The sequence below is a fragment of the Anas platyrhynchos genome, chromosome 2 (assembly GCF_047663525.1).
Source record: "Anas platyrhynchos isolate ZD024472 breed Pekin duck chromosome 2, IASCAAS_PekinDuck_T2T, whole genome shotgun sequence".
Lineage (NCBI taxonomy): Eukaryota > Metazoa > Chordata > Aves > Anseriformes > Anatidae > Anas > Anas platyrhynchos.
In genome coordinates, this window is record NC_092588.1 from 103626196 (window position 1) to 103651234 (window position 25039).

The 25039-nt window shown below is 35.8% G+C and overlaps 1 protein-coding gene across 1 annotated transcript in view; it reads left to right on the forward strand.

The window, feature by feature from the left end:
- Positions 1-25039, forward strand: part of CNTNAP2 (contactin associated protein 2) — a 1145390-nt gene that overhangs the window by 326343 nt on the left and 794008 nt on the right. The window contains exon 2 of the mRNA XM_027451306.3: positions 13816-13926. Within this exon, the coding sequence (XP_027307107.1) occupies positions 13816-13926 (111 nt within the window). The remainder of the gene's footprint in view (positions 1-13815; positions 13927-25039) is intronic.

A 25039-nucleotide genomic window follows, 5' to 3' on the forward strand; every position in this document is an offset into this window, starting at 1 on the left:
GCTTTTCTTCCTCTTCACCTCCAATAGATGTAACTATCCTCTGAAAAGTAGTTGCAGAAATGGAACAATGGCACTAAAGTTAAGTGTGCAGGTTTTTTTCTATGCTAATTTGTGTGAAATTGGAAAGAACAAACAAACAAACAAACAAAACCTTTTGATTGCCAGAGTTTTGAACATCAAACTGGATTTATTTATTTATTTATTTGGGGCTCAAAAATCCAGCTAAGAATAGATTTTGTAATCAGAAGCAAGTGCTCAACTTGTCAAGTTGCCTACTTGGTTTTAACATTTTAGCTATCCCACTACCTTTTCTTTTATGTGCTTGAACTTGGTTTGTAAGAATCTTATTAAATCTGGGTTCTGGTTAATGTTACTACTACTACTACATAAGTTAGATGTTATTTCTAGTCATGTTTTATCACTGTGGTTTGCAACACTAGCAGAAGTTATCAAAACATCCAGAAGATACTATCCCTTATTAAAAAGACACAAGTTTTATATGTTTTGAAATATAGTTATACTTAAAAGCAAACTATATTTTAATCTCTTGCTTTTCAAACTGCTTTGTTTATAGTGCATTTCAGTTCAGCCTTGTCTTCTGCCCTTATTTGAAAGTTTGTTTACAGTACAAAAGCAGAATTAGCTCATTCTTCTGTGGATTCAATGATTAAAATACTGCATATTATAACTTTGATAAGTTATAATATGATAAATTTGATAACTTTGATAGCTCGAGGTAAATGAATTAAAATTGGCTGTTTTGCATGGGGAGTTTCTGGTTTTTAAAGTGGTTGAGTTCTGTTTGTTGCAAATGGTAGGCTGCATGTGTTAGCTCAATAAATATGGGCTGGGACATCAGGATTTTTGATAAGAACCCCGAGGGTTTTATTTCAGAGGTCTTTTCCATGCTTGTCTTTGCAACAGTTTATAAATAAAAATCTCTTCAGGCCTCATGAAAATACCTCATTTTGGTAATGCAAAGAGGTCCTCCTGTTCAACCTCCACCTTCTTTTTATTCTCCTTCCCTTTTCAGACTTATTTAAGAAGCTTTTGAAACATTTGATATTTAGCTTCCTCAGACAAACTAACATAAAATTTGTCCATTTTTGCCGTTATGTCTGAATTCTATTATGAAATAATGTATTGCAATGACATGAAATTTCATTGCCAGTGCAAGGATGAAATTTCTTGCTGAGAGTTTAAGATAGATATGTCCAATAGAACAACCTCAGGGCTTAACTCTGTCATAACTTAGAACAAAATATTCATCTGGAATCCTGAACAAAAAGTCTGCTATCTGTTTCACAATTGTAATTTGCTTGCAAGTATGCCCTAAAGGTCCCCTCTCTGTGTCCTGTCATTAAGAATTGCAATTTTTTATAACTCTGTTTTTGTTTGTTTGTAGTTCTCTATCATAAATGAGACCAGCAGATTTTTTTTTACTTCCAGGAATGTCTCGTACAATATGTACAAAACTGCCTAGGATAGTAGTCTTGGAAATTTAACTTGTGTTACCAAACCCTTATCCATAAACATTTTCTCTACTGCTAATTTATTCCTCACTTATTCAGTGCTTGTCTCTTTTGCACTGCTTGCAAAGGCATGTGATGCCAAGTTGTGATGAAAGCTAGTAAAATCCTCATGGTTCTGAAATGTTGCAGTCATTTCACAGGGCTTAGTAAATATCAGCTATATTAATTTATTAATGGTATTATTCTGAGTATATATGCTTATTTGTTGTTTTGTTTCTTGCTTGCACTTGTTCTGTCTTCCATTTTCCCTCATTTAGAAGTCATTTTCCACAGGCGAATATAACAAACTATCATAAAGACTGATCAGAACTGAAAAGCAGAAGGAAAGTAAGCTAATTGCTATGTAATTACAACTGAAAGCTGTAATATTGGCACTAGGCTCAATTCTGCTCTCATTACACTTCTTTGATAAACTGCTGCCTCTCCCCGAAGTCAATTATGATGCTTTGGTATTACTGCCAGAACTGATGCTCTTCATGTCTCTAAGTTCAACATAGCTACAGGGAGACAGTGTTTTCTGAATGTGCAGCACATCCATTCATAAACTTAGTCTGACATCAATCAACCTGGATTTTCTACAACTAGAAAATATCTCCAAGTATTTTCCCTGAACGTTTAATTACTCAGCAGAAGGTGCATTTTGTGAGGTACCTGTTCAGAATAAACATTCTATAAAATGACAACATAAAAGTTAGGCTTTCTCTTATACTCTTTTAATGTCACTTGAAATCTCAATGCAAAAATCTGTGTCTCAGCCAGTGTACAGATGAAAATTGATTAGTGGAGACTGATTTATTTCAACTGAAATTGAAATCCCCAGCTCTAATTTTTTCAGGTAAAATAGCATGCAACCAGTGCAATAATTCAACAGAAAATAAATTATGGTTTGGGTTAGAAGAGACCTTTAAAAATTGTTTATTGTGTGTCTCAATCCCCCACCCCACCCCCCACCCTCTCTACACACCACACACACACACTTGTACAGGGACATCTTTCTCTAGATCAGTTTGCTCAAAGCTCCATCCAACCTGACCTTGAATACTTTAATGATGGAGCAGTCGCAACTTCCTTGCATTTATATGTATACTGAATTTATTTTATGAAAAACGGTTGATGGCTTAGCCTTTTCCCTAAAATAAGTACACAGAGACATCTGAAGGGAACGCTGAAATCACTCCGTTGCACCAAATTTAGAGGATGTCCACCAAAAAACTATTTCTAGATTTATATAGAGATAGCACAAATCTACGAATCAGAGATTTTGATGACAAAAAATATTGTTCCTAGTATTTTTGAAATTTGGTTCTCAGGCCTTTTGGCTAACTTCAATCATAGAATACCTTTTCATTAGGATAATGGAATTCAATAAAATGACATTCCATCATTCTTCATAAGAAAGCAGAATGGAACTTTTTGGTTAATTGTGATCACTTAGCTATTCATTTTATTTTCCTCTGATCTTGTTCATTTATGAGACAAAATTAATTCTTTACACCTTCAGTCTACTGTCCTAATAAACTGCATTGAATACAGAAGTTAACTTTGTAAATGAAATTAAGAATGGCTTAATTAAATTAATGCCAAGAAAGAAATGAACAGAAGTGAGAAATTTTACTTCTTTTAGAAAATGTATTAATAAATACACATTCTTTTTTTTTTATTGTTATTTTTTTTTATTATTTTTACTTTTATTTGAGGATAATTTATTGAGAAAAATCAGAGGCCCATGACACATTGGTTTGACATTTTATTTATTTATTTTATTTTTTACTTGAATCTTGTTTATACTGAATATTTGTTTTAAACATCATATGACTTCATTTTTTGGGGAACAAAAGATCTTAATTACTTGATCAGATGTATCTTCATTAATCTGTTATGGGCTAGGAATGGGATGGAGAAAAAAAAGTTTGAAAGGCTCTGTTGCATATGGAGTATGATCTTAGAGATAATAGAGTAGCAGAGTTTCCTTATCCTTCATCTGCATTTAAATGAAAAGAAAAAAAAAATGTTTTTCATTTCAAGCTTTTTGTTGACCTTTACTCAGAGTCATTCTAGATAAGAAGTACTGAAGTAATTTACTCATCCTTCCATGGACAAAGTTTCAGTGTATTGTGCAGGTTATTTGAGGTTTGATGAAAACATCCAAATCTTGTTAGAGACCTAAATATGAGACTGTCTTATTACAAAGTAGCATAATTGCTGTGTTTAAGGTGATTGGCAATATACTGTATTTAAAGTTCCCAGCACACTATTGAATACACAGATTCAAAAATACTTCATAGTGCTTTGATGAAAGTTATTATTGTTGATGATGCATATATCCTAATGAGGCAATTTAAACTGTCTGCTTGAAATGTGGAAGAAAGCATAAATTCAGGATATTATCCACACTCACCTTCACAGCTATTTGGGCGCAAATGTTATCCCAAAGACAAAGCACTACCTGAAGAAGCAATTTAAATACTGAGAATTCATTCCACAAATAAATTCAGTGTTCTGTAGATGCATTTGAATAGATTTATAAAAGCATTTAATGTTTTTACACTGCATTTAGTCAGTATTAATGTCATGAGCCTGTGTGGTGTCTTTGGCAACCTATGCAAAGTCAGCTCTCTGACATCTGAATGTTAGGTGCTGTGCTGTGCTGACCTTGGCTGGCTGCTGGACTCCCACCCAGCTGCTCACTTGCTGAGGCAGTCTCAACAAGGCAGAGGAGAAAATAAGATGGAAAAGGTAACAGGTCAAGATAAAGACAGGGAGATCACTCACTAATTACTATTACAGGCAAAACAGTCTCACCTTGGGGAAAATTAATTTGATTTATTCCCAAATAGGGTTGGATGGCAGGAAACAAACATAAAAACCAGAACACTTGCACCCCACCCCACCTGCTTCCCAGGCTCACTCCACTGGACTCCTACCTCCCCCAAGTTCCCAAGCAGTGCAGGGAGCTGGGGAGCAGGGGGCTGTGGTCACCCCCAGCAGCTCCTCTGTGCCGCCCCTTCCTCCTCACACTGACTTGTGGAAAACAGACTCCACAATCCATAAGATTGTAAAGTAGGTATGTTTACTCAGTGCTGGGCAGCACAGGGGGTAGTCCCACCAAAGTCGTGTGTACCTGACGTGACAACTTGCCATGGTTATATGCAGTAAAGAGTTACATATGTATGAAGTTTCACACTGCGCCTATACATACCCATAGCCTGTCCCCGCTTCATATTAAAATTAGTTCCAAGGAGTCATTTCCATAAACTCCTCCCATCTATGCTTGCGCAGTGTATTCTGGTGGTGGTCTTCGGGGGTTGTGGGGATGAAGATTGATGACTCTTCCTCATCACCGCTAGTTGACCTCTTGTCTCTGCACAGACTCAGTTGCTCCTTGGCTCTTGTCCATTCGCAGGACCAGTTTCTTAAGATAGGCTCACACTCTTATTAGGAGACTGACCTTGGTAAAGGGGCCCAAGGCTTCTTGCTTTAATTAATTTGAGCATCCTAGTTTCATGCTGTCTATCACTCTATCTCTACTTGATAAGATTCCCCTAACTTCCCCTCTCAGTTCCCCCTTTTCTAAAAGTTAGTAAATTATTTTCTAAAAGATTAGTGATTTATTGTATTCTCCTAACTCCCTCTCTCAACACCTCTCCCCTGCTCCAGCCTGGGCACTCCAGGGGCTGCTGGGCACCTAGATCACCTCCTGCCCTGGCTGCTCACAGGGCTGCTTCTCACACTTCTTTCCTCACTGCCGGGCAGTGTTTGGCACTTGCTGAGCTCCGCTCTCCCCGAGGAGCCCACCCGTGGCTGAAGGGCTCATCCGGGCACTGTGGTGGGGCTGCTGGAGCCAGCATGGGGCAGCCCCAGCCTCGCCTCACAGAGAGGCCCAGCAGGCCCCTGCTGCTACCTGGTCATCAGCACTTATTACAGTTAGAAAGCCTTACAGATGGCTCTTCATTGCTGTATGTATGTATGCATACATACTGTTATATTTACATATGTATTTATGTATACATTTATATTTACAACAATCATCCTTCACTTGAAACATAATGGGAACTCATGATCCAGAAAAGGTAGTAAAGTGTAATTTGTGGAAGTTAGTGTTCAGATATCTGATTAAAATTGGAGAGAATGGGCTGTAATTAAAAATCACCTTTATTTTTCAGATATGCTAATTTAACTTTGCTGTTTTCCTTGGCTGACATGTTACACATGTAGTAATAATAAGGTTTTACCAAGCATAATTACTAAGTACTCTTGGCCTTAAAAATGTCTCAGAAGTATATGTGCATGATAATGAGGATACCGTAATAGGCAATGCTATAGTCAACACCATTTGCATTTGATAATTAGAAAGAAAAAAAAAAAGAAAAAGACAAAATGTCTTTCATTCAAAAAGACATGTTAACTGCAGAATAAGCTGGACAACTAATGCTGTTGTAAAACACATTGGGTAGGATTTCCATAGCACATTAAAGTAAAGCAGGTGTGATCATTTAAGTTAGAGAGAGAAATGCAGTGGCATGTCCTATGTAAAAAATTGTTTTGCAAACCTATATGCATAACTTTCTCCCATCCAGCTTTCAAAACAAAGAATTACATTAATATTCTGTTTAATGAGCATTTCTGAATGGTTCTTTTCTGAATCAGGATATTCTCTGATTCTATGAATACTTGGGCCATTGTAAATACATTTGTTGTTATTTTATATATATATATATATATATATATATATATATATATATATATATATATATATATAACCTGGATTTGTTATAATTAGCCTCCAAAGCAAAAGAAAAGGATCAGTGGTGCACTAGCCCTATGCTTGGTTAAGCCCTTTTAAAATAATTTTTGATCGCCATTAAGATCAGAAGTGGGTAACTGAGTTTCCTACTTCAAGTTTTCTTTTGCTTTCTTTTTAAAACAAAGAATCTTTGTCACAGTAATGGACTGAATGTGGATAAAGCATAAAGTATTCCACTGGGAACAGCAAAACTAACTTGCTTAAGGATGCTTTTTTGGTTCCTTCCAACATGAGATTAATTTTGCATGGGGCAATGCAAAGAGTGAAGATAGTAATACTATTTGCCTCACCATCCTTCCATTGGTTCAATTCAGTCTCAACCTGTATTGCATTATCATTAAGATCTGAATTAGCAACACTGATCATGACAGACAGTGGATGTCCTGTGATTTGCACTGCATAGCCTGGTCAATAATGGTCTTTCAGTTAAGTAGCTCATTTTGAAATGTTGACATAATTTGTTTTATACAGGAAAATACAAACACATGTTTTTGCTTTGGGAGAAAAAAGACACCAAAATGTTTACTTAGTCACAATATATTTTATGTATTACAGGTAACTGTTTTCTCATATATCTCCTGTGAAGTTCTTTGGGCAGAAAGTCATCATATTTATCACAGTTAGTAGAAATACTTCAAAGGAAGAAATCCAAACAGAAAGTGTAAACTAAGATGAGGCTGTAGCATCCTCTGAAATCAAATATTGGTGTCTTCTGTGATTGTTCTGTTTATCCTTATGTTTTATTTTACTCCATGACTTCCTCAGGTGTTCTGTGGAATATCAATGGCCATTGTGTCTTTTGAATTATATGTATGCCTCCCTACAAGCAAAAACAAAAACACCTTCCCTACAGAATGATTGCTTGCCAACTTTTTCCCTAATGTCCTCTTCAAAAAATCTTATAAGTTAGACCTCTTTAACTTTTTTTTTTTTCTTTCTTTCTTAAAAATGAAAGAATGGTACCAATAAGAAACAGAACATGTGGTAACTTGATGTGTAAAATTCTGTCTTTAGTTGGATTCTAGCTGAATCCCACAAGTCATTTTCCAGAAGGACAGGCATGAGATAATTAAGAAGTAAATAATATAATTCCTTCTTCTGAAAAAAGTATGCATTATAATAAAATTTTGATTATTTTTTTTTCTGATCAAGTGCACAAGCACGGGCCTTTAATCAGTTGCATGGTGTAGGCTAGTGTTAATGTATCAGTACTTTTTGCCTGAAACTATTAGGAGGATGTGAGAGTATGAAAGTAATGCTTATACTGACATTATAATGAGATGTTATTGGATGCATGCTTATTGCAAAACTAACCATATCTTCATTATGTAAATGATACTAGAAAATTAAAACAAAGTTTAAAAATCAATGACTGTTTTTTGTAATAAAATAATATATATATATATTATTCTTTAACATGGGCCTTTAAAGCCATTTGACTGTATTGAATTATCAGGACAAAATATAAATAAATCATATTCTATATTCCAGTTTCTTTAGTATAATGTGATATAATTTGGATGCTCATCTTAGTGGCATCATTCTCGCGTGATGAATAAAAAAGTATTTCATAACAAGTTAGTATTTCAAACCATTACCAAAGCAGGTAAAGTAGATTAAGTGAAATTATATATTAGTTGTATTTTTAATAATGATGACAAAGAAGATAATGACCCTAGCAGAGATTGGGGTCTGCACTTTGTATAAGGTGAAAAACTAAGCTAGCCTTTTCTTTCTCCCACACCCACCAAAGGTGGTTGCTTAAATTGAGGAGTTCAGCATCTGACTATGCAGTTCCTTGATACTGCTTCTTGTGTTCATGCTGAGAATTAGTTCCATACCTGGCTTTCCTTTAATTGGTATTTTAAGAAAATAAAGAAAATTAGAAAAGTCCTGCAGCACTCCAAATCTGTATCTCCTCGCAATAATGAAAACGGTGATAGACTTTTTTTTTCCCCTGCTAATATTATAATGTCTCCAATGAATGTAGAATAAAAAGCTGGACTTTGGGCATACATAAACTAAATTTTGTGTCCACACTGCATTTTATGGGATTATAAACTAGTTGGAATTCAAAAACCTGAGTTCCTTTTTCTGACTGATGGTTCTGAATTTAGCTCTCCTCAGTTAGAAAAAAGAATTGACATGGATATTTAAAAATGTTTGCTATTTTATTCTGATGAGATTAAATCATTCGATTTAAGTATTAACTTTATTCGTAAATTTTACTTCTGTTAGAAAACTCGGGGGAGTGTGGGGGGGAGGAGGGAAGGATGGTGAAATACAAGCAGTTTGCTTGTTGTGCTGGTTATCCCATGGCTACAGGAGTACTCAAAGTACTTTATGAATATGAGAATATGATATACTTGTTTTCTCTAAAGAGACAATGAAAGTAAACAACAGTTCACAAACGTAATTAATAATGTCTTTGGGGAGAAAAAAAAAAAAAGTACCTTTCATTTTTTTCTGAAGTAATATTTATTTTCAGCTGTGCAAATTGAGAAACATTGTCTGCATTTTGCATACCCTAATAATTTTGTTCTTTGTTGTTGTTTTTTGTTGTTTTGTATTCATGGTATTAAATATTTTGTCTGCCTGGTAGAAGCAGAGTTTTCTTCACAGCCATTATGGGGAATGGGTGTGAATGGGTGTGTGAATACTTTTTCTAGTATAAAAAGCATTCAAAGAGGAATCTCAAACTTTTGCTCTGAGTTGAGAATTCTGCCAAGCATCCTAACCAATCTGCAAATGGGTGGATAAAAGCATTTTATCATCTCTTAAGAAATTAAATTCTTTCATTTTGTGAAACGGTATGATGTCTACAATGGTGTAGGTTCTATACAAAATGCTGAAAATATCTTTGTTTTGCACTTGTGGTATAGTATTTTGTTTGTTACTTGTTTTTGTTCACTTCAAATATAAAAGCTTAATTTTAGAGAAGGAAATGTGTTGAAGGGATCATGAAAAATTAAACTGACTGGATATGATGTCATTCAGGGAACTAGTCATCATGCATTATCTGTGGGTCTTGAAAAACAAACAAACAGGCACACCGAACAAAAGAACAGATGCTGCTTGTTGATGTAAGGTAGACTGAGGGAGAACACAGGCAAGGTAACTGGAAAATGTATTTTAAGCTAATGGGACTTGACAAGATTTTCAGAGATCTCTTCCTTCTTCCAGCCTTGTGGGTTCTTCTCTAAGCTTTTATTGAAACCTTACTCCAAGGTTGGCTTTTCCAAACTTAACTCAGGTAGATACCTCTGTCAGGGAAAAATCCTACCTGCCTGCAAAGATACCTGAGAAGGAACTTTATTGCCTGTAACATCCTTCATAACATTCAGGTATTTACAGGAATGAAAAAGAAAGGAATAATATTTAGGTGTCAGATGGTTAAAAACTCAGAAGAGGCATCTGAGGATTGAATAATTTGCAAAAAAAAATATTTATGAATTTAACTTTGCTTAGGCTTGAGACTTATGAAATAAGGACAGTTTAATGAAATCCCAAGTGTACAACCAGACTGATTTGCTTCTGAATATTCCACATACAATTGACCTGATTTTGTAAAATAAATAAATAAATGAAAAATAGGATGGAAAATTTCACCTTATAACTCTTCCAGGTGCATACTATGCAAAACAGATTATAAATTTATTATTCAAAAAAGATGAAATAGCAGGGTGGCATGAACTGCCACATTCTAAATGCACGTGGACTATGATTTACTATGATTCTTGATCAATATTAGGATAGTTCTGCAGGCTCTACAACAAAAACAGAAATCTGGGTTAGTTTTCCGTGTACATTCAAATGGTAGGAAAATCTCCCTGCCTCAGGAGTGGGCTTTTTTTTCTTTCCACATTTTTCTAATTAAAAACAAACAAACAAAACAAAAACAAGACAAAACAAGAAACCTTGCTGAGCTGCATTTCAGAAACAATAAAAATAATGTACTTAATAATTTTAAATCATTCAAAATCAAATGCTTATAAATTATAAAGATGTTCATTTAATTTTAAGGACCTCCATTCTTTCCAAATATAAAATCCTATAGAAAATATATATTTATTTTATATCTTTATCGATTTTTTTTTTTTTTAATTCCTGAAAAATGAAAGAGTACAAAATTTGGGCACACAATTTTTCTATTTTTCTTCTGTGAAGTGTTGAAATGTATGTTAAATCTGAATTTCAAGAGTCTGCTTTGTACACCTCTGTATGTGTAAAGATTCCAAATTAGTTATTTTAGATATTTAGATATTTTACAAATTAGATATTGCGCTCTATCAGCTTAAATTGTAGGTCACAGTAATTAATAACATTTCCTTTAAATATTTTCTCAATTTCAGAAGTTAGATAGAAGTATGAAGAATATAGATTGCTGTGGAGCCTGTTGTATGCCATTTGGTAAGGCAGTGCAGCCGGAAATGTCTGGTTGTAGTCACACTGTACCTGTATGCTATTGTTACGATACTACTATTTTAAATATTTCCCACATGCACTTACAAATATTTGTATAATAAATCCTCAAAACAAGAAAGCTTTCTGATTTATTAGTAACCTGGCCCTGGAATGGAATGGAATGGAATGGAATGGAATGGAATGGAATGGAATGGAATGGGAGACAAAATATATAGCCATACCATGACCTTTGAGATTAATAAGGCTTTGTCTACTCTTAAATTAGTCAGTAGGTGTCGGTAAAAAAAGTTCAGTTAAAAAGATACTTTGGAAAAACATTTATTGTTTGTGTCTCTGGGCATCTGAATACCTTTTTTAGAAATGTGATCCTGGTGGCTCATCCAGTGTTGCCTGAAGAGTAATTCCAAAAGCAGAGATGGAACAAAGAAACAGGCCTGACTTCCTGTTCTCTGCTGTGAACAAAGTAGACTCCACAGTAAACATTACCTGGGACTTGTTCCCTTTCTTACAGAGATCTACAGAAAGGCATGGGGAGGAGAGGGGAGTACTCTTATTATTTATTGAAGTAAGCCTCAAAATAAGTAGCCTTGAGCAGTAAAGATTGTGTTGTGTGGAGACCACTAAATTCATATAGTTTATGGCTTCACCACAGAGGAGGGAAAATAGCTGCTATATTTTCTTCCTGTTCAGCAGCAGCCACCCTTTTGAGTAACGTGTTATCTGTATTGATGGTATGCAGCTTGAGGTTCAATGCGAAACATCCCAAGCAATCCATATTAGCTCTGCTAATCATTTAGATTACAGCTGATCTCCAGAGATACTTACAGAAAAGATCCAGTTATACTTGGACTCATTTGCTCATGAAATTGAGTGTAAACGTGGCTCCCTAGCAGTCTGTCAAGACTGTCCTGTGAAATTTAATTCATATACAGAATCTGAAGATTTCTGCAATACAGAAAACACACTATACTCACAAGAGCATGGTGAGAAAATAATACAGAGTCCAACAGGGGGGAAAAAAAAAAAAAAAAAAAAAAAAAAAAAAGCAAGAAGGCAAATAAGACTTATCTAAGACTCACATTGAGCAGCCAGCAGGTGATTGTCCCCTTCTGCTCTGCCACTTGGAGTGCTGTGTCCAGGTCTGGGGCCCTCAGCACAAGAAGAATGTGGAGCTGTTAGAGTGAGTCCAGAGAAAGGCCACAAAGAGGGCTGGAGCACCTCTCCTATGAAGAAAGGCTGCGAGAGCTGGGGCTGTGCAGTCTAGAGAAGAGAAGCCATGAGGATGATCTCATTGCATCTTCACAGTACTTAAAGGGGGCTTATAAAAAAGATGGAGAATTTGTTCAGGCAGACAGGACAAGGGTGAATGATTTTAAACTAACAGAGGGGAGTTTTAGATTACAGGTTTGGAGTAAATTCTTTACTCAGAGGGTTGTGAGGCACTGGAACAGGTTGCCCAAAGAGGTTGTGGATGCACCTGGAGGTGTTTAAGAGCTGGTTGGATAAGGTCCTGGGCAACCTGTTCTAGTCGTGTTCTAGTGCGTGACATCCCTGCCCATGATCTTTAAGGTCTTTTCCCCTCTTCCCACAGTAAAAAAAATTAAGATAAAATAAAATAAAATAAAATAAAATAAAATAAAATAAAATAAAATAAAATAAAATAAAATAATTATACAAGGTTATTTAACTACCCCAAATGTACCAAAGGCTACATCTAGCAAGTACACCTGACAGGCATATATTTCCTTTCCCCTTAAATCTGTAGCATAACAGCATCTCATGTTGTGAAAGAGGTTTAAAAGTGCAATATATTTTGTGAAACTTTCATACAAAGATAGAAATATTAGCTTGTGTAAGCAGTCTTTTTACTTTTGTTCTACTGGACCTAGAGCCATGAGTTATTGAAGAGATTTAATATCTTTTTTAACATGCCTATTCCTTATGCTATAAATGAAGCCTCAACTCAATCTGAATTTAGTAATATTTATAAAAGAAAAATTTATAAAAGGTATAAAAGGAAAGTAAACAGTGCTGGGTGTGCGAGGAGTCTACGCTCCACCAACACGCACACATGAACATCAAACATTCTAAATACATAGAACATTACTTTTACATACTAAACCCAAGTCTGCATATACATACGTACAATCAGAAAAGGTAACAAACAATCCTTTAAGTTCCATGACTAAAAAGTCTCCATTTTCAATTCCTTTTCTTGACTACAAACAAGGCTTCGTTTTCCATTCCTTTTGAACAATATGTCTCGCTTTAAGCTGACAAGCAACTCGGTCTTCGGGCCTTATGTATCCCATTCTTCCCGGATCGAAGAAAAGCTTATCCATCTTGTTTTCAAGGCCAATAGGCCTGGGTCAAAAGGCACGTCCAGGTCAGCAGGGGGCACAATAGCAAAGGCCTTCAATGGCAGTAGCAGTGCGGGGGGGGGGGGGGCGAAGCATAGTAGTCGGATTAGTAAACGAGACCACAGCTCCCTCACTATCTGGCAAACCACACGTTTCTGACTGTGGTCCCACGGGGCTCTTTAAGGCCTCAGAGACTGCTCTCCAGGTGCCGAGCAATTCCACTGCAACCTTGTCATTTTCAGTTGCAGAGTCCCACAGCTTGACCTCAATTTGGTCCCATATTTCAGGCTCATAAACTGTCCGATTGTTATCAGCATCTCTATTACGGAACTGAGAGTTTATATCTTATCTATTTCTTACAAAGCTTTCATGATAATAATTTTCTTTATCCCTCTTTACATATCATCAAAAACTTTCCAGATATATCAGGGCAGGCTTTTTTGTTTGTTTGTATTATCTTAAAGGACAGTGGTCACCCATGATTAAGCATCAACATTGCTCAACTGTCCTAACTTTGTTGAAGTCTTTATTTTCTCTTTGTGTTTATTTTAATTTTTATTGAAATGTTGGGATATGTCCACATGCATTCTGCATGTATACCAGTGACGAGACTTTATTACCCAAAATAAACATTGCCCCTTAATGTGTATGAATAATTAATGGTATAAAATTAATCTGTCTTCTTGTGTTTCAGAAAAGTGTGATGAAGCTCTGGTCTCAGCGTTACCCCACTCTTCCTTCAGCAGTTCATCATTTATGACAAGCAGCTATGTGCCAGGGTATGCCAAGTTAAACAAAAGAGGAGGTAAGGGGCACTATCTATAACTACATGGTCACATATTTTGAAAAAAAGCAATGGGTGATATTTTCAATACAAAAATGCTTTTTATGTAGAATATTAGTGCTAATGTTTGTTTCAACAAAATTTTAGTTCTCTGACTCTTTTTTGTAAACAGAATGAATTTATTTTTCATTGTATGTGACAGTAATAGCACACTATTGCACCACAGGGAGAAAAACATTGCTGATAATGGGTGGGCCAAAGTCCTAATGTTGATGGAGGCACACGGTACGGTTGAATAATTGACTTCAGCTAAAAGGGTATACCTGTGTTCATAGGGTAAATGAACATTTCCAAGGTCATGGATGTTGGAGCAAAAATTAAACCTCAGTTTGCTTTGTTGATTTGACCTCTTTTCCGTGTTGGCAATGTGGAAAAATTCAGCTTTTTGTAGCATTACTACTAGGAGCTTTACCCTTTCCATGTATTTCTGTAACACAATGAGGTGTTCAGAAGTAATAAAGCCAACTCAAATATGGTAGCTGGAAGAAATCAGTTGAGCATCAGTATAAGTGTGATGCTCAACCTGATCTAATTATATCCCTTGATCTAAGCAAATTTATTTATATCTAAGGTCTGAATGCAAGTCTTTACCTTCACCCACAGGAATTTTCATAGCTTTCCTTCATATTTCTAGATATCTGTGTATATGCCATATTTATATAGAACTCTAAACTATTTTCACAGGAATGACACTTTTAAACATGAAGGTTAGATTAACAGAAAAACAGTATTCTGAATATTATTTTTTTCCCTAAATAACTTCAAAGTCCTAAAATCTAAAATTTCACAGATTCTTGGGGAATTAGGTTTTGAATCAATACCAAAATTTTATCTTCCCCCTCCCCTCCCCACAAAATACATGTCAGGGGTATAATGAATTGACTTTGTGGACTTAGAACTAAGAAATCCTTTCACTCTAGGGAGGAAGAAGCAAGATAAAGAAGTTATCGTACCTCTATCTTCTAAATCATGATGGTCTAAAATTACAGCAAAACACCAGCCTTGTTGAAGGTTGGTTTGTTTGCACTACTGGTTTAGTCTTCCTGCTCCTGCAAGAATTGTGTTGCCTAGGTACTATATTCTGTCTTCTCAAAACCAACCAACCAACCAAAGCAGAAACCATTAAAACAAAATAGTCTTTTTCTTTGTGTGTTTGTAAATAAAATCTGAAATACTTTCAACTGGTGGAACACCCTAGAAGTTAAGGGCATAATATGTTCCATTCAGATTATAGTCTAGGCTGCCCATGTTTCTACTACCAATTTTTTGGACTATGGTTTGTGCAGTTTCTGAGCCAAAAACAAACAAACAAAAAACCTTATGGGCAAAGCTATACATTTACTGTTGGCATAACTGAAATTTTTATCAAAGAATAATTATTGTTCCAGATTTTATTACAGAAAAAGAAAGAAATAAAATAGGTTTAATCTCTCTCTGTATCTGATCACAATTATTTTAAGTTCCATGCTATTACCTCTTTGAAAACAGAAAAAAAAGTTGGTCATTAGGATAACTTTAAAAACATAAAATTTCATCTCACCCTGCCAGGCAAGATTGTCATATTTATTTTGCATGACTATTTCTCCTTTTAGTTTACTAGACTTTTGTTCTATCACAAGTGAAAGGCAAATCAGGCATTTGAAATTTATTTTTTTCCTTTAATTAATTTACCCTCCCCTTTCTTACGGTTATAATCCCTTCAGTGAAGTTTCTTGTAATGATATTTTTTTAGAAATATGGGTCTACAGTGATATCATTAATCAAATATTTGCTTAATTTCCTTTACTGAAAGGTCACTTGAAATTTAGTTTTCTTGCATCTCTTTGCTTAAATAGTAATGTCATGAGACTGTTGTCATCCATTTCTTAATACCTATGAAGTCTAGCATACATACTTTTTGAAACTGAAGCTTCCATATCAACATCATCCAGTTTTACTTTCCTTATTCTGGTGCCAGTACAATTACTGCAGAACTCATGAATGCGTTTAGCATGGGAACTCTGCCTTCACTGTGTTTATGCTTCTGCTTCTACAAATGATGGAAAATAGTTCAGTGTTAATGCTGAACTATTTTCAAACATCATGGAATTACAGATAGTGCTAATCAAACCAGTAATAAGAGAATCCATTTTTTTCTCTCCAAAGAGTCATTACCACCTAATAGGTTCCCAAATCAAATGTGCTATTTAAACCACACTGTGCTCAAGTCATTAAATGGAAAGAACTCCCCACCTCCTCTAGTCCCAAACTCTTTAAATTAAGTAAATATGCATTTGAAAATTCTAGTCTCCAACCCAATTATAATTTTCTTTGCTGTTTTCATGTCATTTTATTCTAGACAGGCAAAACACTTCAGTAGAATACATAGTATATTTTATTCCATTGATTGAGACACTGATTGGCTGCACAGTTACATCAAGTTCTTAAGAAGGTTGAAGTTGTGACTGTAGTTGTTCTAGATCTTTTATAAATGTTGCAAATGGAAGAATATGCAACATATTTTCATCAATCAATATGCTTAACATTTTAATCAATCTTTAGAAGGTTTCAAAAGTAGAAACATCCACAAATTTCCTTTCAGTGTTTGCTATGTCTTTCTTCACGAATCCCATAACTAGTGATCAGGCAAACAGAACTAAAACTTCATGTTATTGATCTGGAAACTCCAGGATGGATGTTTTAGATATATTGTTTTTGTTAGTATATGAGAATGTTTCACATTTTTCACAGCTGTCTACTGTCTACTGTTTCCACAGTGCTGTAAGTCTTCACTGACTTATGGATTAGTACATATACTTTGTTAAAAGGGAATAGATTAGATGGACAAAGTATGACATGATTAGAAAAATTAATCGCTTACCCAGTCTGTTTAGTCAGTGCCCCTTGTACCTCCTCTAATCCTTATTTCTAATTAGTGTATACAAAGAGAAATATCATAAACTTGGTTTAAATAAAATAGTTTTGATTAGAGGAAAAAAATCTGATTGGAGAAATAAATATTCGGTGGTTACCTGCAGGTCCGTCACTCTTTTGCAAATTCATACCCAAAATGCATAGAATTTTGAGGTTCCAGTGTGTATGTCAGTAAGAGTCTTTGATTTATGCAATTGTTACAACTCTGATCCTATGTTTCCACATCAGAAAGTTAGAAGCCTGGTGTTACAATGCATGTTGGCAAAGCTGTCTCTTTCACCTATCCTCAAAACACCCCAACTGATAAGGAGAGCTTTAAAGTAAGAAAGATGGGGTAAAGGGAGTGCTATAGAGATAGGATAGTCAGCAAAATGCATCTCGAGTTAGCGGTGCATTGGTGAGAGTGTTGAGAGCAGATCAAGGGAGGTTATTCTCCCTCTCTACTAAATCTGGATTACTGTGTTCAGTTCTGGGCTCCCCAGTACAAGAGAGAACTACTGGAGACACTCCGGCAGAAGGCTACAAAGATGATTAGAGGCTTGGAGCATCTCTCATGAGGAAAGACTGAAAGAACTGGACCTGTTTATCCTGAAGAAGAGAAGACAGAGGGAATCTTATCAATTTTATCAAACATCTGAAGGGAGAGTGTCCAGATGATCGAGCCAGACTCTTTTCAGTGGTGCCCAGTGATGGGATAAGAGGCAAAAAGCATGAATTGAAGCACAGGAACACAAGGCAAAACTTCTTTAGTGTAAGGGTGACAGAGCATTTAAACAGGTTGCCCAGAGAGGCTGTTGAGTCTCCTCTGGAGACATTCAAAACCTGCCTTGATGCGATCCTGTGCAGGGTGCACAGGTGACCCTGCTTGGTGGGGGGGGTGGACTAAATGATCTCCAGAAGTCCCTTCCAACCTCAACCACTCTGTGACCATGTCATGGGTGGCCTCCCCTCTTTGCTTTCTGAGTTCTTTCAATTATATTAGCTTTGAAAAATGCTTTCCTTTTATTATTGTGGAAAGAACAAGAAGGCCACAGAAACTGTAAACTATTCTGTCTTTTGCTCTTTGTGAACAAAGGACAGTGGTTCCTCTGCAATACTGCTTCTCATCAGAATGCCTCGCTGGAGTTAATGTAGGGTGAAGCAATTGCTGCTATCCCTGTCAGGCCTGAAGAAAAGAGGGTAAAGAAACTGAAATTTTAGGTGTTGCAGAACTTAGGTGGAGATGGGAAAGATGTGATGAATGCATACTGAGAGTAGGTTTGGGGAAGGTAGAGCATGATGACTTCTGACTTGTCAGAGTCTTGTAAGCAAAAGCTTGGAATACTTAAAATTCTGATACTTCTTATTTTGGACACACTTCATAGAAATATTGTGAATATTATCTCAGTAATCAGCTCATTAGCTATACCTATGTAAACCAAACATTTCTCAGTGTATTAAATGATCCAATGTAATATTTGGAGAAAAATAAAAATATATTACCTTTGCAAAAAAAAATACATTTTCCTTTTCAAAATGACTGACAGAAGTCATTCACATTAATATATGCCATAAAGTTATTAATTGCACTATAGCACATTGTAATTGAAATCTAGTTAATAGACTACATTTAAAAGATTTCAGACTTTCTTTCATTTTATGTCCTACCTATTCTTCTGCAAAAGTAGTCCATATTGCTAACACCTTCCTAAATAAAATGGCATCACAGGAAAGGAGAGTTTTCAATTAGCTCATTCCAGAGCTTTTGAAAAATATATCTAGAGTAGCTAGTGTATATGTGATATCAAGGTTACAAGGTCTAACATCTTATGACCTGCCATCAATAGAATCAATGAACTGCATCACATCCTAAGAAGGATTCTTAGCACACATCTGATATAATGCGTTATCAATTTTCCTTTTAATGGTTCCCAAGCTATTGGACCTTACACTTATCACTGGTACAGAAATTAATGCTGCCCATCATCCATCTCATACCGTTTTAATTTAGGGAAGAAATTCTGCATTATTTCAACATAATGCAGTGTTATATAATAACATTGAAAGCTGCTCGAAACTGAGTAGTCTCAGAACTTCAGCAATAATCTCAGCAGACGGTAAAAGTATGAAGGTCATAATGAATCTTAGGATGCATGGAAATTATCTTTTGCACAGCGGAATAAAGAAAAAGAAATTTGGCATCCTAGGCTCTCTTTCAAGTCCAGTATTAGCCAGAAATCTGAAGCTGCCAACAAAATTGATAATGTAATATGGAGGAAATTTCTGTAGGACAGCTGATGTTCAAAAAGCAGACCTTTTATCACCACTATATAACTCCTGTCTAGGCTTTCATGTTGCTTTTTAATCATGGTGCTGACCTTGACCTGTTATCAGGATTATTGATGCGTCTATAAAACAAGCATCAGAAATTTTAAGTGTTGGCATAAGTGTAATTGAGACAGTATATTTTTCTCAGTGGAGCATTAAATTTTGGCTTCTGTGTAGAAGATGCAAGAACTTATCTATAATGGGATATTACTCTTTTATTCCTCAATGTATTCTCAGTAAGTCAATGAGATTCATTCTGCAACAGCTCTGACTACTGACATTAAAAAATTGCTTGTGAGAGTCTTACCTTAGAAGAAATCTGGGGGTACCTGGCCTAGGTTCTTTCTAGCATGGCTATTAAAAGCTGCAAGATTGTAAGCATCGCTACTTCTTGAAACCCTTTTTATTCTTCTGTAATGGGATATGGAAAGCATTTTATGTAGTTTTCCTTTTGACAAAGACATGGTTTCATGCCAGCTAGGATTCTGTGAGTTCTTTGGTCTTGTCTGTTCGTGGAACTTAACAGGAATTTAGTTTGGGTGTCAATCACTAAGTAAGAAGGTGCACACTCTGAGTTAACATTGTCCAGAGAGGGCTAGCAGGGAGCTAGCATGCAATAATTAGTACACCGTAAATCCTTACTTTAAATACTTCAATCTCCTGATGTAAACAAGCCCTTACAGCACACTATGAATGTCTTTAGGCAATACAACTCATTACATTTTGATTAAAAACGTCTCAGAGGAAGTCAGTATAGTGTTGCCAGTAGTTTGTAAATTCCCTGTCCAGGTTACTGAACACTATCTTTCAGTAAGTAAGTACTTTCAATAAGTAAGCACTTAGGGTAGCATAACAGAATGGTAATAACAATGAGAAAAGCAGTAGTATCATCCACCTAGCTTTTGTCTCTATAATAAAGCTCTTCCTGATTAAAAATTTATAAATAATTAAAACATATTTGCCTTTAAATCTAAAAACTATATATATTTCCCTTTCTGTAAATACATGCTTTAGATAAACGCAGATTGTAGAATGAAATACGGTTTGCCAAAGCTATGTATAGCATTATAACTATGTATAACTTGAACTTCTACCTCTGGTTTTCTTTATTATTTTATTTTTATTTTTATTTTTCTTAATACACAAATAATTCAGGCTTAGCTCATTGTTTATGAGTTCTTTTTGAACTAGAAAGAAAAGTTTTGTAGGAAATGCATTTGTTCCCTAATGACTTAGTGGACAAATATTATTGCTGGATTTGTGTATTTTTTCTGTATGTATTAATCTACCTCACATCTAACCACATGACCTATTTTGTTTATTCTCCACCTTCAAATTAAATAGCCTCAACTTCAAAATAAATAGCCTGTTCTGATTTTTAATGCAACTCGGTTCTGCTCCATGAATGCCTTTTCTGAAGACAGTTTTTATTGCCACTCAGTTGACCTTAACGGTTGTTTTCTGTGCTTCAACAGCCTGGCCTTTATTTAAACATTTTAAACATTTTAAATAAATATCCACATTTTGTAGAAGAAATTCTTAAAAGTACAAATGAAAATGTTTGCAGTAGCTCACTTTGCTGAAACTACAAGTCCTTTCAGTCTTTGGAGCAATATATAGGGAGTAGGAAAAAAAACATACATTGCAGGAAGACACCAGAACCATGACTATATGAAGGGGAAGGAAAAAGAAGTGCTAAAACTAAACTAAACTAAACTAAACTAAACTGAAATAAAATAAAATAGAATAAAATAAAACAAAGCAAAATAAAATAAAATTACACTATTGTACATCCAGGACAGACTGGTACATTGAAAAAAAAACATTTAAAAACAAAAATCATCATTTTCTTTAAAAAATACAGTTAAAGTAGCAAAGTCTGTGGAAATCAAAGCTCAGAAAATTGGATAAAAATAAATCATCAGTAATTTATGTTAATTTGTAATAACCCAATCAAAACAGAAAGCATGGTCATTTTTCCATTTTATAACTATTTTTTTAATTAAGGAGTTCAGAATGCATAATTAGCTTATTAGATGCATGCCTAGATAGGGAGAAGGAGGAAAAAAGAATAGTAGTGCTGATCTGTCTTCAACCTTGTGTGAGAAAAATCATCCACAACAATTATTTGCAGAGGCAGCAGTTCCAAGACCAGCTGGAGCTATAAGCAAAATGGGCAGCTGTCTAGGGCCACAGACAGCTGGGGACAGCAAATCAGCCTGGGCTCTGCTGCGCAGCTAGCTTATTTCAGGCAAATCTTGACTTAGTTCATTAGTACCTTCTGAAGCTAATGAACTGCTGACTCTGGCAGAAAAGTGTCTGTGCTGCTGGCAGTGTCACAGACAGCCTGGCTGGATCTATTTATCACAGATATACTTTTCCCATATCCTCCAGGGAACATTGCAGCAATGGCTGTTTTCCCCCCTTGTAGTCAAATCCCCCATCAGCTATCCTAAAAACTCAGAGTTTCATGTAAAGGATTCTACACCAGGACATTTAGATGTAGAGCTTAGGGATATGGTTTAGTGGGGACTGTTAGTGTTAGGTTAGAGGTTGGACTCGATGATCTTGAGGTCTCTTCCAACCTAGAAATTCTGTGATTTTCTGTGATTAACCTGTAAATAGCTAATAAATTTGTTCCTGTTCTTACTGTCTTCATCCCTATGCTATCTTGAAAAGGCAGATCTGATTAACTCTGATTCAGATAAGAATACTTATATCTTTATTTGCATTTGAGCAGGAGCTAATGGTCACAAACACTGTATGACTAAACCATTTATACTTGAGTTTCAGGCAGTATAGTATATCTGGTCTTACCATTCGCAGTCAGTTGTTTCCATTTCACATGTATGTAAGTCATACCTTTAAGATGTGTTAAAAGTTATCATACTCTTTCTAAATGCCATTTATCTTGTATTGTTTTTATTGTGTACTTGCTTCAAAAGCATTCATCAAGTTTACATTCACAGAAGTAACACGGAGGTGACATATAGGTTGCAGAGCATTAAGAGCATTCCCAATGGCAGACTTTTGCCTAAATAAAGACAAATTTTCACTAAAGACAGTCGGTCCTTGAAACTCAGTCATTTGCAGTGAAATACATAGTCATCAGGATTGAAGACATTACCTCTGCTGTCTAATTTTAATTCTTAAAATAAGCAGTGGAATTTTATCCTGTTTAAAAAGTGGCAACTGTCACACCTCATAATTCTGCTTTAGAGTTAACATAAAGGGTCAGGCTTTGATGGAAAAATACACAGTAATGGCACATGGGAGTTCTGCTCAGTGTCTCCTCAATACAACACCTCACAGAGAACTAGTCTACACATTAGTTGCCACATTTAACAAACAAATTAGAAAATTTCATGCTTCCTGGGACAATGGAGCTACTGCATTTGCACAGACTGGGAATATGTGTGATAATAAATAAATAAATAAATAGATAGATAAACAAACAAACAAACCTCAACATAGGAAAACTGCCCAACCTGTTTTGACAGATCCAATATAAGCAGGAGTAGCAGAAGCTGATAGGTCAGTTATCCTAGGCTCATTTATGTTTATAGATTCTTCATACCAAGATACAGAGATCTATGAGACTCATCTAGAACTAGATAGGCAATGATTGTACAGAAAATGCACCATCAGCTGCTTTCAAAGTAGATACCTCTTGTCAGTGTGAGTAGTTCACCCTCTCCCACACATAAAGTGAAGGCTTTCCTTATGTAGATGAGAACAGTGTAACTGGTAGGTAGATTCTACAGCAGCCCAAGCACTGTCTCTCCCAAAGACGTCATAAACAAACATAAATGCTCGTAAAAATGGGAGCTATTTGACTACCATTATAACCTCTTAGTACAGTTACATGCTGAAAGAGAGAAAAGAACTAATGTGATAAAATGAGACTATTCACTGCAGAATGGGAGAGTGCAGCTATTATTCATGTTTCAGCCTTCACAATTAGACTTAGATTATTCACAAGCAAGTCTAAGCTACTCAGTAATAGATAGAACATTAATACTCATTATTCTGTATGTGAGTTATTACATAAGCCACATAAAATCTCAGGATCTGGAAGAGTCTGACATAGAATCCAGACCAACATCTTAGATTTTTGATGACTTCACTTTATCTTATGTCCTTGATGAAACTTTTTAAACTCTTTGTGTGTGTGTGTGTGTGTGTGTGTGCAAGAGTTATCTTAATATTGATAAAAATGACACACGCATACATGTTTGAATGAAAAAAACACACTGACTCATATTGATGAAGATCACTTTTAAAACTTCAGCATTATGAAAGCCTTGTATAGCCAGTTAAGGTGTAAAGGGATGAGGTGAATGATGGACTATTGTGTAGATTCCATCAGAGCATTCTGAGTGAGAGAAAATCCTTCCCTTAATTCAAATAATTATTTTCCTCTATTACATTATCATTGTAGCTATGAGTCAGGTTTGTGCAGAATGGCAGATTACTGTAATGCTACAGAGTGAGAAGCTGTTAGAGTAATTAAGTAACAGTTTACTTTTGCTGACCCAGATATATAAAAAAAAAAAAAAAAAAAGCTGATATACTTTCTACATTTTTGTCTGTATGAAGAATTATTTTGGTGAAGGATAGTTAAAGACCAGGCAATCCTCAGAAGAAATGTCAATAGTTGTTTAACCCTTTTCTCCCCCATCTGTCCTGCTTCTTTCCCTGTGAAGAGGTCTATTTGTTTAGGTGTGATAATTCAAGTAGGATAATACTGTTCTGACATGTATGTCTTTGGTAGTTTTTTGGCCATCTAAGAAACAATTGAATATCAACAATGAGCTATTGTCTCTTCAGAGCCCTTAACTTTTCTCATTCCTTTTAGGATGAATTTGTATTTCTGCAGTGACAAAATGGGTTAGAATGGTCAAATTACAAGTTCAATGACTTTTTTTGCCTCAGTCTTCACCAGCAAGAACTCTAACCACCAAAGCCCAAGCCCCAAGCCCCAGAAGGTAAAGGCAGGGACTGGGAGAATGAAGAACAGTCCACTGTAGGAGAAGATCAGATTCAAGACCAGCTAAGGAACCTAAGGGTGCACAAGTCTATGGGACCAGATGTGATACATCCACAGGTCCTGAGGGAACTGGCAGATGAAATTGCTAAGCCACTCTCCATCATTTACGAGAAGTTTTGGAAGTCCAGTGAGTTCCTACTGACTCTACAAGGGGAAACATAACAGCTATTAATTATAAATGGAATTACTCTAACCACTGTTATAAATTAGACCACACAATTTACTGGTCTATTGAAATTATTTTATTAATCAAGTAAGCAGACACAAGCAAAACAGTGCTGGGCAGCTGGGGAGTCTCCGCTCCGCCACAGCATGCAACTTCCCCTTTCCAGTGTCGCTGTTTTATAGCATTCAAGTTCTGGCTTGTCAAGACTTGACTTGTCGACTTGTCGAGACTTGTTCTGAGGCTGCACAGTCTGTTGTTGGGGGTCGTTATCCTTCCTCCAGTGATCATGCGTTGTGCTTGTGTTCAGGTGGGGGCAAAATAGGATGTCTTGTGGTGGGTGGGTAGTATCTTACAAAATCTTTGTTTTAACAAGGATGTTTACCCAACCCCCCTTCCCCATTTGTCCCCATGTTACAATGCCGTGAGTTGTGAAATCTTATCTCCTCATTAGATTATTTAAATTCTCAAGGACAATGAACAAACCCCTACTAATTTATCACACCACCAAAGCCCAACTATATCCTGGGCTGCTTCAAAAAAAGTGTGCCCAGAAATTTGAGGTGAGTGATTCTCCATCTCTACTCTTCTGCTCTTGTGAGACCCCATCTAGAGTATCGTTGGGTTCCCCAGCAGAAGAC